The 12063-nt window shown below is 39.3% G+C and overlaps 1 protein-coding gene across 1 annotated transcript; it reads right to left on the minus strand.

Annotated features, from left to right (window-relative positions):
• Positions 1-323: 323 nt before the first annotated feature.
• Positions 324-11271, minus strand: LOC143863498 (Ribosomal protein L12/ ATP-dependent Clp protease adaptor protein ClpS family protein). The gene is made up of 3 exons (XM_077374179.1): positions 10999-11271; positions 7400-7550; positions 324-787 (listed from the first exon to the last, which is right to left on the minus strand). Exons 1-3 carry the CDS (start codon positions 11060-11062, stop codon positions 526-528), a joined length of 477 nt encoding a protein of 158 aa, XP_077230294.1. The 5' UTR covers positions 11063-11271; the 3' UTR covers positions 324-525.
• Between the last annotated feature and the right edge of the window lie 792 nt (positions 11272-12063).

Consider the following 12063-nt stretch of genomic DNA (forward strand, 5'->3'; position numbering starts at 1 on the left):
AAGTATATGACTCAAAATTAAATGTAATCTTGAGTCCTATAATCGGTTTGGGGAGTACAATCGGTTGCCACAATCCCAAGCTAACAGGAAGTCATCACTATTGAGTGACTATAAATCATTGACTTCCCTCTACTTGTTTTCTTCTTCAGGTTCAACATAGCAACATGGGGCTGATAATTACACCCCTTTTGTCATATAAGAACCCTGGTTTGATAGATAAACTCTATAGATGATCTGCAATACAATTCTCCACCATCAGATGATTCCAAGCCTCCAATTTGTGGTCTCTTAACTTGGTGGATAGGAAAAAAAAAAAAAAAACATACAGTGACTGTGATTTTTATTAATGGCACCCATTGGTGTCGTATTTCCCATCTCCATTTTAATCTGATGAACATAGTGATCAAGATTCATACGTATATGGACATTTTTTAAGTTATTTACAAATAAGCAGAGAAAATTAATACTCAATAGGCAATGAATAAAGAGTAGAGGAGTCATACATGTTACCAACAAGATCCGTTTTTAGCACCCATCACTTGCAGGCTCGATCGAACTTAGAAGACCGCTGCCCCTCAACTGCATACAATGTTCCTCGGCATCTGCTTGAGCACAAATAATTACAACTGCAAGGCCATTATGATGTGCCTCTTGCATGATGTTAACTGCATTATCAATGGTCATTCCGGGGATAACCTTCATCAGAACTTGGACAACATATTCACGTTTATTGTAGTTATCGTTGTGTAGCAAGACACGATACGGGGGAGCTGTTTTCCTTGATTTCCTGGGAAACAGATAATTGTAAGTGCACCCTCCCAGGATAAAAATGTAATAAGGGCATGTTTGGCTACCGTGAAATTATTTTTACTGGATTATTAGCTTTACCCAATGGTGAGGGAGGGTAGGAGAGGGATAGACACGAGAGAGATTGAGTGAGAAAATGGTAAGAAAATCCTGAAAAACAAGGAAACAAAAAACTCAACCCAAACTATGATTGATTTTCTCCTTGGTTTTAGCCGTTTTTCACCTTCTACTCATTTGCGCCTGCCCTACCCTTCTTTCACTTAACTTTAATGTCTAATTACATAAATACCCGTCACTATAAATAAAAGACAAAAACACCCATAGAAGCTAAGCCTCAACTCTTTCAACACACCACATACCATATTTCACATGTAATTCAGATAAATATTTATACACAATTCATACACTACATTTCACATGCAATTCATATTAATATAATTACGTTATACATACCAATATAATATACGACTAACACACTTGCATTTCGGTCTCAATGGAAACAAACATTTCAGGTCTTGTGTTGGTTTCGGCGGAAATTTAAAACCAAGGTCTATCAATGCAAGAGATCAATCAGAGTATGTTAACACCCACAACCCAATAAGAAAAGATTGTAATCATTCATCAACATATCCAAAAGCACACCAATAATTTATATTTACCCAAAATAGCTTAAAACCCCAGTTTAATCCTAATAGCTGGTTTATGATCAATTTCGATCCTTGGATCAACCTAAACAAAGCCCAAATTCTATTTTAGAGCAGCCCAGAATAAAAAACAGAAAGTGTGCCCACATAAATAATCTATTAACTTTTTCTAATTGACACCTTTCAAAACTATTAAAATCTCTCTAAATTAACTTTCCTAAACTCTAAAGTTATCTCATGTTATAAAATAATACTCAAAGAAACCTACTAATACTTCACCTAAAACTTGAAATAAAAATCTGATCTGGCTGAAGGGGCCTTCAATCACACCTTCTATAAAGTTGGTTTGACAAGAAGGCCAAGACACAAACAATATAATAGAGAAGGAAAACTAACCCTTCTCCAAAGACTTTAAATAGCCAGAAAGACTAAACATAAGGCCAATTAACTAGATGAAGATATTTTCCCCTACCTTCCTAGATATGGAGATATTTTCTCATCCATTCCTAGAGATGGAGATTTTTTCTCCTCCCTTGGAAATAGGGGAGGAGAAACTCTTTCGAGCAAGATATGGGAGGGACCTCCCCCACTTGGATGTATCATGACACTTAATTCATTTAATGCACATCACATTCTTAACACATGCAACAAATAATTTTTGAAATGGTAAAAGGAAAAAGCTAGCACTCAAATAATTTGTTTAACTTGTCATTTATTATTAACTCTTATTTAATTATAAATTATTCTTTAATTAATACTTCTTGTTAACCCCCTCCCCCAACCGACACATTCAAACCTAAAACCGTAAACAGAATATCCTTCTAATACTATATTCATTGCAAGCCTGTTGGTTTGTCTCTCCTGTTGGATATTGAAGATTGAAGGGAACTAGATAAGTCGTGCTGTTATGGTATGTTAAAGAGAAGAGAAGTCCATCAGTATAGGGTAGATTGATGAATGTATTGTTATATGGGTTATTTAATGTTTCTTTTAGACTAGCAGTTGCTTAATCTTAAGATTTCTTAGTTTGTTAAATAAATACCAATTTATCTTGTTGTAGATTATGATTAGTAATGAGTAATTTTACATGCATGTCACATGTGTATGTAGGGGGAGTGTCCCCTTTTCTATATTTTAAGAGGCTTTCGTGTCAGTCACTTCTTATCCATGTCAACACTCGACACATGATTATGTGTCGGCATATCATAGATTGGATGTCACTTGTATTTATGATGAAGTACATCATATAACAAAGGAAGAGAAATATTATTTTTAGCTATTCAAAGACTTGAATTATAGGATTCTATAAGGCTAAAAGGTGTTCAAACAACAGAGGACCTGCAACAATTGCAACACATTTATTGAAGTAATATAGTCCCAAGGAATAGACTAAAGCAAAATTCTTCTAACTTAGGCTACCCAAGCTCTGCTGGCATTGGGAGCCTCTTTCATAAGGAGAGTTTGATTATTTGGGAATTTTCGGATCCTATTAGCGTGAATGATTCTAAGTAACGAAACTGGAGTTAGTGCTGTTTTGGTCAGAATTCATCTTATTGATCCCCCTCTTCTTGACTCCCTGGTGGTGCCTCTGTTGGCACTTGGTTGAAGGACGACAATGGTCTCCCATGGAAGTTTGTTGATGCTATCGAGGTATTAAGACACAGTGGAGGATCATGCCATGTCTTTCCATCATGTTCTTTGCTTTGCCAATGGCAAGGTGGATCATTTAGCTGAATCTAGGGTTGGGATAACTATTTTGGAGGTGTTTGATCACCTTCCCCTTTGAGGGGAAACTTTCTATGTTTTGCCTCCTTTGTTTAGTTGCATCCCTTGACCAGCTCAGTGAAGGTCCTTTTTCTCTTTTTTATCAATAAAGCTTCACCACTCAAAAACAGGATAAAGCAAAATTATACTGCTTGCTAAATTGAAGGAACAAAATATCGATGTCTCGTCTCCACTACAAGAAGGGCTTTATGGGTTTTGTAATAAGATAACAAAAGGTTTATAAAAAAATCAAAATACAGAAGGGACAGAGATTGCCCCATGCAAAGTATGCATCTAGTACACCTCTTTTGCCAAAGAGTCCTCAACCTGGTTAACACCTCTCAATACATGCCTAAAAGTAATAACAGCCCCTGTACAAACTAATTGTGCTAAAATATATTCCCAAGAGTATTGTTTTTAAATTATTATTTTTTTTTTCAAAATTACCCACAAGTTGCACTTGTGGTCCAACTACTGTAGTCTACTGAAAATTCTGAATGTGGAGTTCAAAACCGAAGTAGAACTCAAATATGCTCCTGAGGAAAGGTAAAGGAGGGAAAAGAAGATTGTCAAGAATCCTACTCAAGTACATGAGCCGTGTACTCCAGCATTTTGAAGGATCAAGAATGATGATTCACAAGTCGCACATATGTATATCTGGAAACACCTCCCATAGGGGTAATTTGGTCTTCAAAACAAAGAAAAACTAAATAATTTACTTTCTCCAAGAGTGTACTCTCTCTCTCTCTCCGCCTAATGGGGATTGAAGTCCCTTGCGAGTTTATTCTCGGCGAGGCTACCCTTGAGGAGCCCCGTAGAGATCTTTTTGTTGTGAATTTTTAGTGTTATTAGGAGAATTTTGGGGCATAGTTGATTTATTAGGGTGTTTTAGTCTTTTAGGAATTCTTACATTAGCAAGTTTTAGTCTTTTAGGGATTGTTAAAATAGGCCAAGTTACAGCTTCTTGTGGACCTTTTGATGATTATTGAGATTAATTGAATGATATTTCTTTCCCTTTGAGTTCTTCTACTGCTCCCTAAATTCTTCCCTTCTAGCTCCAATTCTTCTCTTCTTCTTCTTCTTTCTTCCTCTTCTTCTAATTCTCTTCTCAGCCTACATCAATTTTGGTATCAGAGCCATAGATCCCAATCCTCAAAGAATTGTTTATGCGGAAATCACGGCCGAAATTTTTTCGAACTATCAAAACCCATTAGGAGATTTTCTTAAAACCCTATAAACCACAATCCCCTTCACCCTAAAGCCCCGAGCCACCACCATCAGATCCACTGCCTCTCCTCTCTCTGTCACATTCTGGAGAAGAGAGACTTCGGGAGTCTGCTGTTAGAGGAAAAAAACAAAACAAATACCATCTGAAACATCCACCATCATCATTTCTAATTCAACCCGTATCCCTCCTTTGCAACCACCTTCATCCCTTATCGCATACAAGAACCCTAACCCAAACCTTAACCCTATTCCCTAAAACCCTAACCGTTTCAACCCTCAATAGAAACTCAAATCAGTATCCATAACCTTTTCTCCTTGTTGGTAGAAACACTAACCCCATCTCAATCTCCTTTTTTCCAAAACTCAAAGAAAAAATGAAAAAAAAGAGGCGTTGCTGTCGTCACCCCTCTTCGTCGGAGCTTCCTCTCTGCCACCGCCGCCGGAGATGTTGCTCCGCCACCTCCAGAGCACCACCCCATCTACGTCGCCACCTTCTTTCTCCTCCGGATCCCCGCCCCTGCCGTTGTCGCGAAGAGGAAGAAATCGAAGCGAGTTTCTATTTTTTTCCTCTTCTGGTTCTGTATCGATTAAAGAAGAAAAAAGAAGAATAAATCCCCTCGTCCACTTCAAGACGGTTATTTATTTTGAGGATCTAGGCTGTGCATTCACAGAACTTCACTTCGAGATTTCTAAGTTTGGTAATTGCATGCTGGACGCCTAGCAGGACACTTTGGCAGAGATAAGACAATCGTGTTAGTCGATGATTGATTTTACTAGCCATCTTTAAAGAAAGACGTAGCACAAATTGTGTCCCAATGTCACACCTGCCAATTGGGAAAGGCTAGGAAGCAAAACACTGATACACGCCTACCACACTCTCCATGGCAGGATGTCAGCACGAACTTTGTCCTTGGATTGCCTAGGACAACTAGAAAATATGACTCTATCTTGGTTGTGGTAGATCGATTCTCACGGATGACTCACTTTATTCCGTGTAGCAAGAGAGTTGATGCTGTACAGGTTTGCTAACTTTAAGGAGGTTGTCAAACTTCACGGGCTACCAATTTCCATTGTGTCTGATAGGGATGCCAAATTCGTTAGTTATTTTTTGAGGACACTTTGGAAACTCTTCGGAACTCAATTGAAGTTTTCATCAGCATTTCATCCACAAACTTATGGTCAGATTGAGGTCGTTAATCGTAGGTTGGGTGATATGTTGAGATGTTTGCTAGGAGACCGTCCAGGTACATGAGATCTTTTGTTATCAACTGTTGAGTTCGCATACAATAATTTTGTTAATCGGACTACTAGAAAGAGCCCATTTGAAAGTGTTCATGGTGTCAACCCTCGTCAGCATGTTGATCGTATACCGTTACCCCCTTATGCCCGTCCCTCTCAGTCAGCTGATTCTTTTGCCTAGCACATCCGTGACCCCCATGCTGATATACGTCGCAGGATTGTTACAAGTAATGTTAAGTACAAATTAGCTACTGATGTACATCGTAGGAACCTTGAATTTAATGAAAGCGACTATGTTATGGTTCGTGTAAGGCGTTTTCCTCGCCATTCTTCCAACTATGCCGACAGATGTTTCTACAGGCCGGATTGCCAGCTCTTTTGTTCTTGCCCCAGTACCGGTGGTTCCGTCAGTTCCACCACTTCCTGCTGACCAGATTGATGCTATACTTGCCAATGAGTTTCATCATGCCATGGTGGTTTTCAGTGCTATCTTGTCAAGTGACACCAACGACCAGATTTCGACGCTACTTGGCTTACAGATGAGGAGTTTCATCGTTTGGAACCCGATATCTTTGAGTAGTATCAGACTCTTCACTCTTTGGAGGAGAGTTCTTTTTAGCAGGGGGAAATGATAAGGATCGACGTCCCTTGGCAGTTGATTCTTGGTGGGGCCACCCTCGAAGAGCCCCCGTAGAGATCTTTTATTGTTATTTGTGCCCCTCATGGATTTTTTGTTATTTTTAGTGTTATTAGAGGTATTTTTGGGCATAGTTGATTTATTAGGGTTATTTTAGTCTTTAGGGTGTTTTAGTCTTTTAGGAATTCTTAAATTAGTAAGTTTTAGCCTTTCAGGAATTGTTAAAAGCCTACATATAGTCCAAGTTACAGCCTTTGTGGACCTTTTGATGATTATTGAGATTAATTGAATGATATTTCTTTCCCTCTGAGTTCTTCTTCTTCTACTTCTCCCTAAATTATTCCCTTCTAGCTCCAATTCTTCTCTTCTTCTTTCTTCCTCTTCTTCTAATTCTCTTCTCAGCCAACATCACCGCCACCCTCAATACTCAATTTTTAACGCCTCCCCTCATGGAGAGGGCCCCACCATGCATGTCCCTATCTTTTGCATGTAAGTATATGCCCTTCATCAAACTAGCTGGTTTTAGCCACCCACATCAATTGCATGCAAGTACACATTGGCACATTCACTATACCATCATACATCAACAAATAGAAATGGATCCAGGCAAACACAAATGCATATTAACCATGCCAAGGAACGAAGGTGTGTAAGAGTGTTTTTCAGGGGCAAGCAGGATCTGCTGGTTGTGGGGAAATCTTTGCACTTATTGTAATGTTTTCTGTTCTTTTCGATTTTCTTATAATTTTTCAAATCTGAGGTTACCAGTTATTCCACATTAATTGATAAGAGTTATCAACGTGTGACCTTTCTAATTTCTAATGGCCCGTTGTGACAAGAAATTAGTGACAGTTTTCATGGATGTTCCTATCGTGCCTTCTGATTCTGATACGGTGTTTTTTAATGGCTCTGATTCCGATACAGTTATCAAGCTCTTTTTCAGATATACAGTACTAGCTAGTCAAAGACACACTTGATGTTTCCAGGTTAATCTCAAAAGACAAAGACTCAAAAATGCATTTGGCTAATTTCAAGAAGACTGGCAATTTTCGTAGTTTACACACAAGAATATGAGACAAACCTCAAGTCAAACTCTGATTCACGCCCAGGGGTGGTTTTCTCTATTGTTGGCCTTTCCAACAACCCACCTCCTTTTCCTGGTCCAGTGGCTGATATTGCAATGGGAATTCCTCGGCTTGCATATGGTCCTTTATACGGAGAGAGCTTATCCCCTGCATAGCATACTCTCAGTGTCAATAAAAAACACAAGCATGTATTTGAATGGAAAAGCCATTAGAAGATCCCGTGGAGACATAAACAACTACTAATGTTCTCATAGTTGTTATTATTTCCAGTTGAATACCATAGCTTTCCAGTGATGAAAACAGAGTAAAAATAGCAAAGTTGGTGTAATTTTAAATGGAATGGTAGCCCACAGTTCAGCTCAACACTGGGGACATTAATATGCAATCATACATTTGTTGTGGCGAAGCATGTTCGAAATTCAAATGTATTTTCATTGGAGAACATAAATGTTGTATAACTAAACAGTGAGCTTATAGCCTGCGGTAAATATAGACAATCTACAAAAAAGATAAGACACTAATTACACCTATCTAAGAACAACATACCACTTTAGTTATTATTAGTTGAGTGCACCCATCAGTTCAACACTTAATCATCAGCTTACTTTTCTTGCTCAGTCTGCGTCAAGCATCATGTTGAATGCCTAAATGAGCTTGTCTGGGATGTTAATACAAGAACAGTAAATCATGCCATGTCTTATCAAGGTGAACTTCATAACCTCGTTCTTTGTGACCTATTACACACATTGACATTACCTCTATCCGAAACTTTATAGGGAAAATGATAGTTCTGAAAGGGTGACCTTATTCATCTTACATTTCAACAAAGTCCCAAATTAGTAGTGATAAATAATCATCAATTGAGCATGAAGGTGATGAAAGGACAGTGGCATGGGAGACTATAGATGTCGAAAAGAGCACAGCTATGTATTGGAAATCAGAGTCTCCCGTCACTCAGCAGTTTTAGAATTAGTTTAGCACCATCGGCTTGCTCATGTTACATTTCAGTTTTTAATAGACAGTAAGATGTTCAGTAATTGACATTTATAAATAGGGAGAAACCAGGATTTCTTGTCTTGGTTGCCTTAGGACCTAACATGTCTTCAAAAGTAGTAAAAATGCCGCCCTAGCCTAGTGGTAGATGTTTGTGTGAAACAACCAGTTACTCCAAAGGCTTAATCTGTCAGAGTCGGTGTTATTTAATCATTTATACTTCAAAACTCCCTTCCATGTGTGGCATTCATTTTTTTTAATTGACCGTACACATAGAACGTGTCCCCTACTTTTTGGGTTGGCCGTACAAGTGGATTTTTAATATGAAGGAGTTGGTTTTGAACACAAGATCTACGGTGAGGCAATAGCTCTGATACCACGTGAAACAACCAGTTACTCCAAAAGCTGAAGCTGTTAGAGTTGGTGTTATTTAATCATTTATACTTCAACAGTTTGTTGTCACTGCATATTAATATTATTTGATCAAGCATCAACTCAATAATTTGCGGTGTTTCAATAAATTAATAATTTCATAGAGAAAAAAATTAACAAAAAATATGAAAAAGTTTCAATGATGAGACTAGCAAGTTTATTTCTATTAACTCACCAACTTCTCCAAAAGCTTAAGCTGTTGGAGAAAGGCGTTATTTATCTTTTATACCTTAACACTCCCCCGCACGTGTGGCCCACTTGGCAAACACGTGGCACATGTGGTTCCACTTTGGGCCGACCATCTGATGTGGATTTTTGCTATCCCAGAGGTTTGAACTCGAGACCTTTTGCTCTGATTTAAGCTTTTGGAGAAGCTGGTGAGTTAACATGGTAACATAGCAAAAGGTCTCGAGTTCAAACCTCCCGGATAGCAAAAATCCACATGCGATGGTCGGCCCAAAGTGGGACCACATGTGCCATGTGTTTGCCAAGTGGGCCACACGTGCGGGGGAGTGTTAAGGTATAAAAGATAAATAACGCCTTTCTCCAACAGCTTAAGCTTTTAGAGAAGGCATTGATGATTTCAGTATTGTCGAGGTCGACGAGTTCGCTGCTGGAAAATCCGTGATTCCTCTCAAACTGTCCAACGCATTGTTTAAAACCTCGTTGACATTACAAGGAACTCGACCGAGTCGACAAGGATTTTTCTTGGCGATGTTCCGCGTTGCACCACATTCGCATTCCGCTTTTTGCCCTACAGAGTCAATTAAAACTCCTTTGACTCTCCCGAGTTATGACCGCATCAACCGCATTATTGGCCGCGTCCGCGCCGAGTCGACAAGGATTTTTCTTGGCCGTGTTCCACGTTTTAAGCACCAGTCCAACGCCATCGGGAAGACCCTCATCTGCGGTCATCCATGCATCAACATTCCAATCATTTAAAAAAAACACAACAAATGAGCTTTGATGAACGACACAATGAGATCGGTTTGAAAATGGAGCTGCCTCAACCATTGTTGACGACATACGAAATGATGATTAATCACAAGTCGAAGAGAAGAAGAAAGGGGGAGAGAAAAAAAAAGAGGAGAGATGAATGTTGACGATATACGAAATGCAGCTGCCTCAACCATTGTTGACGACATACGAAATGATGATTAATCACAAGTCGAAGAGAAGAAGAAAGGGGGAGAGAAAAAAGAAGAGGAGAGATGAATTTCGGAAGGTTCAATGCAAAATCTCCAACCCTGAGGACAAGGTTGATTTCAAGGGGGGGAGGAATGTTACGTGCCTCTATGGGCCCCACTCGGAATAGAATAAATTAGTTTAGATTTTAGAAATTTCTAGGATTTGCTTTTTAGTTGTTGATATGTATAAGAATCTTAGAGGTTTATCTAGATTGATTTTGTCAATAAGCTTCTTTGGTGCATCCTCTCCCAAGTCACTAATCTCTCTTTTCACCCGCATCGAAACCAGAATATTTAGGTTTTCTAATTATAAATAACGTGTAAGCTGTCTTTTGGAAGGAATGAAGAATATTATTCCTAAAAGTGTGTTTGTAGAGGGAGAGCCTTGGCGCAACGGTAAGGTTGCTCCATTGTGACCTGGTGATCACGGGTTCGAGTCACAGAAACAGCCTCTTTGCAAAGCAGGCGTAAGGCTGCGTACATCTAGCCCTCCCCAGACCCTGCAATGGCGGAAGCCTCGTGCACTGGGCCGCCCTTTTTTTAAAAGTGTATTTGCGTGCACAAAGGATGACTGATCCTTCTCTCGAAGTGGATCGAGAGAGGCTGACCTTCCCTCTAAGAAGATCAAATCCGTTGCGAACTAAATTAGGTTCGTAACAGTCCAAAAAAAAGAGTTAAACATGGCATGTATGTATCTGCAGGGTAGTTTCTCTTTCAGAAAATCATACAGACAAAATATCAACAACATGAAACCCTAACTAGCATTTCATTCTCTAACTGATTACCAGTAATTCCCTCCATTATCGAATCGAATGTGCACCTAATTTAACGATATGGTAAGGACTACAATTAAATTAAAGAACAATGAGATACGAATAATCGATGGCAGGTATAATCCAAATAAAATGCATAATCAAAGAGGTGATTCGAAAAAAGTAATGAGAGAGAGAGAGAGAGAGAGAGAGAGAGAGAGAGAGAGGGACCTGGTTTAGGGTTGAAAACGTGATTAGGAGAAAGAGCGATTCTCCCGCAGATTGCAGTCTCCATTTCAAGTCTCGCCTCGCTCTCGAAAGGGAGATTCTCTGTTTATTTTTTTATTTTTTCTGTATGGCAAATGAACACCGAGAGAGTGTTTCTACCACCTGCTCTTTTCTACGAGGATTTCCGTTTTTCTCATTTTAGGCCTTTTTCTGTGGTTGAGCAGACTCACTCACCACTACCAACCAGGAGATTGGGGATGAAATTGCATAGAATCACTGCAAGGGTCCCACAAACTACTCTTTTATAGCTGCATGAGGCTGTCCAAGTTAAAAAATGGGGCGAATATATAATTTCCTTGAATGGAGATTGTATTTGTATACCATGTGATCACACTATTTCTCAGAAAGTACAGTGGGCCAACTTCTTAGGATGATCCGAACCGTTCATCTGATGGGCCATAAGTTGTACCCGTAAATCATCTCCATGGGATTATCCTAACCCTCCAATCTGAAAATGGACCGCGCGTTATGGATCCGATTTTCTTAGAGTCCACAGTAAAACTCACTACTTCTCCACCAAACTTAGAGCATCCGAATCACCTCTTTTCTCTTGTTTTTAAGTTAGTTGTCTTCAATAAGAAGACGGTTGGGCAACAGCAACTTTCTGGGCCCACCTATTGGTCATGCACTGCCACTGACCCCACCTTGATAGGATAATCCTAACCCTTAAACCATCATGCAGAGGGGGTTCCACTAAGAAAAGTCAAGCTGTTTGATTTATGTACTTTTTATTTTATAGATGGGATGTCCATTATGCATGGAACCAAGATCAATGGTCACGATTACATATGCATGTCAATATATCTTTTCCACCCTATACTTTGAGGGTCCCACCAGTTATTCCATATCCTTCAGGCCACAAGCCTCGTCAAGCATCTCAGGGATTGCTAGAGGATTGCAAATTGCAGGTTATGATCTCCCTGCAATGAAACACACTGGTTGAACGGTTGGGATCATCTTAATTAGGTGGGCCTAATTACAGGTGGAGTCATGTAAAAGCTTACATTG

The sequence above is a fragment of the Tasmannia lanceolata genome, unplaced genomic scaffold, assembly GCF_043159265.1.
Source record: "Tasmannia lanceolata isolate RefF3 unplaced genomic scaffold, GAP_Taslan_0.1 ptg000044l, whole genome shotgun sequence".
In the NCBI taxonomy this organism is placed as follows: domain Eukaryota; kingdom Viridiplantae; phylum Streptophyta; class Magnoliopsida; order Canellales; family Winteraceae; genus Tasmannia; species Tasmannia lanceolata.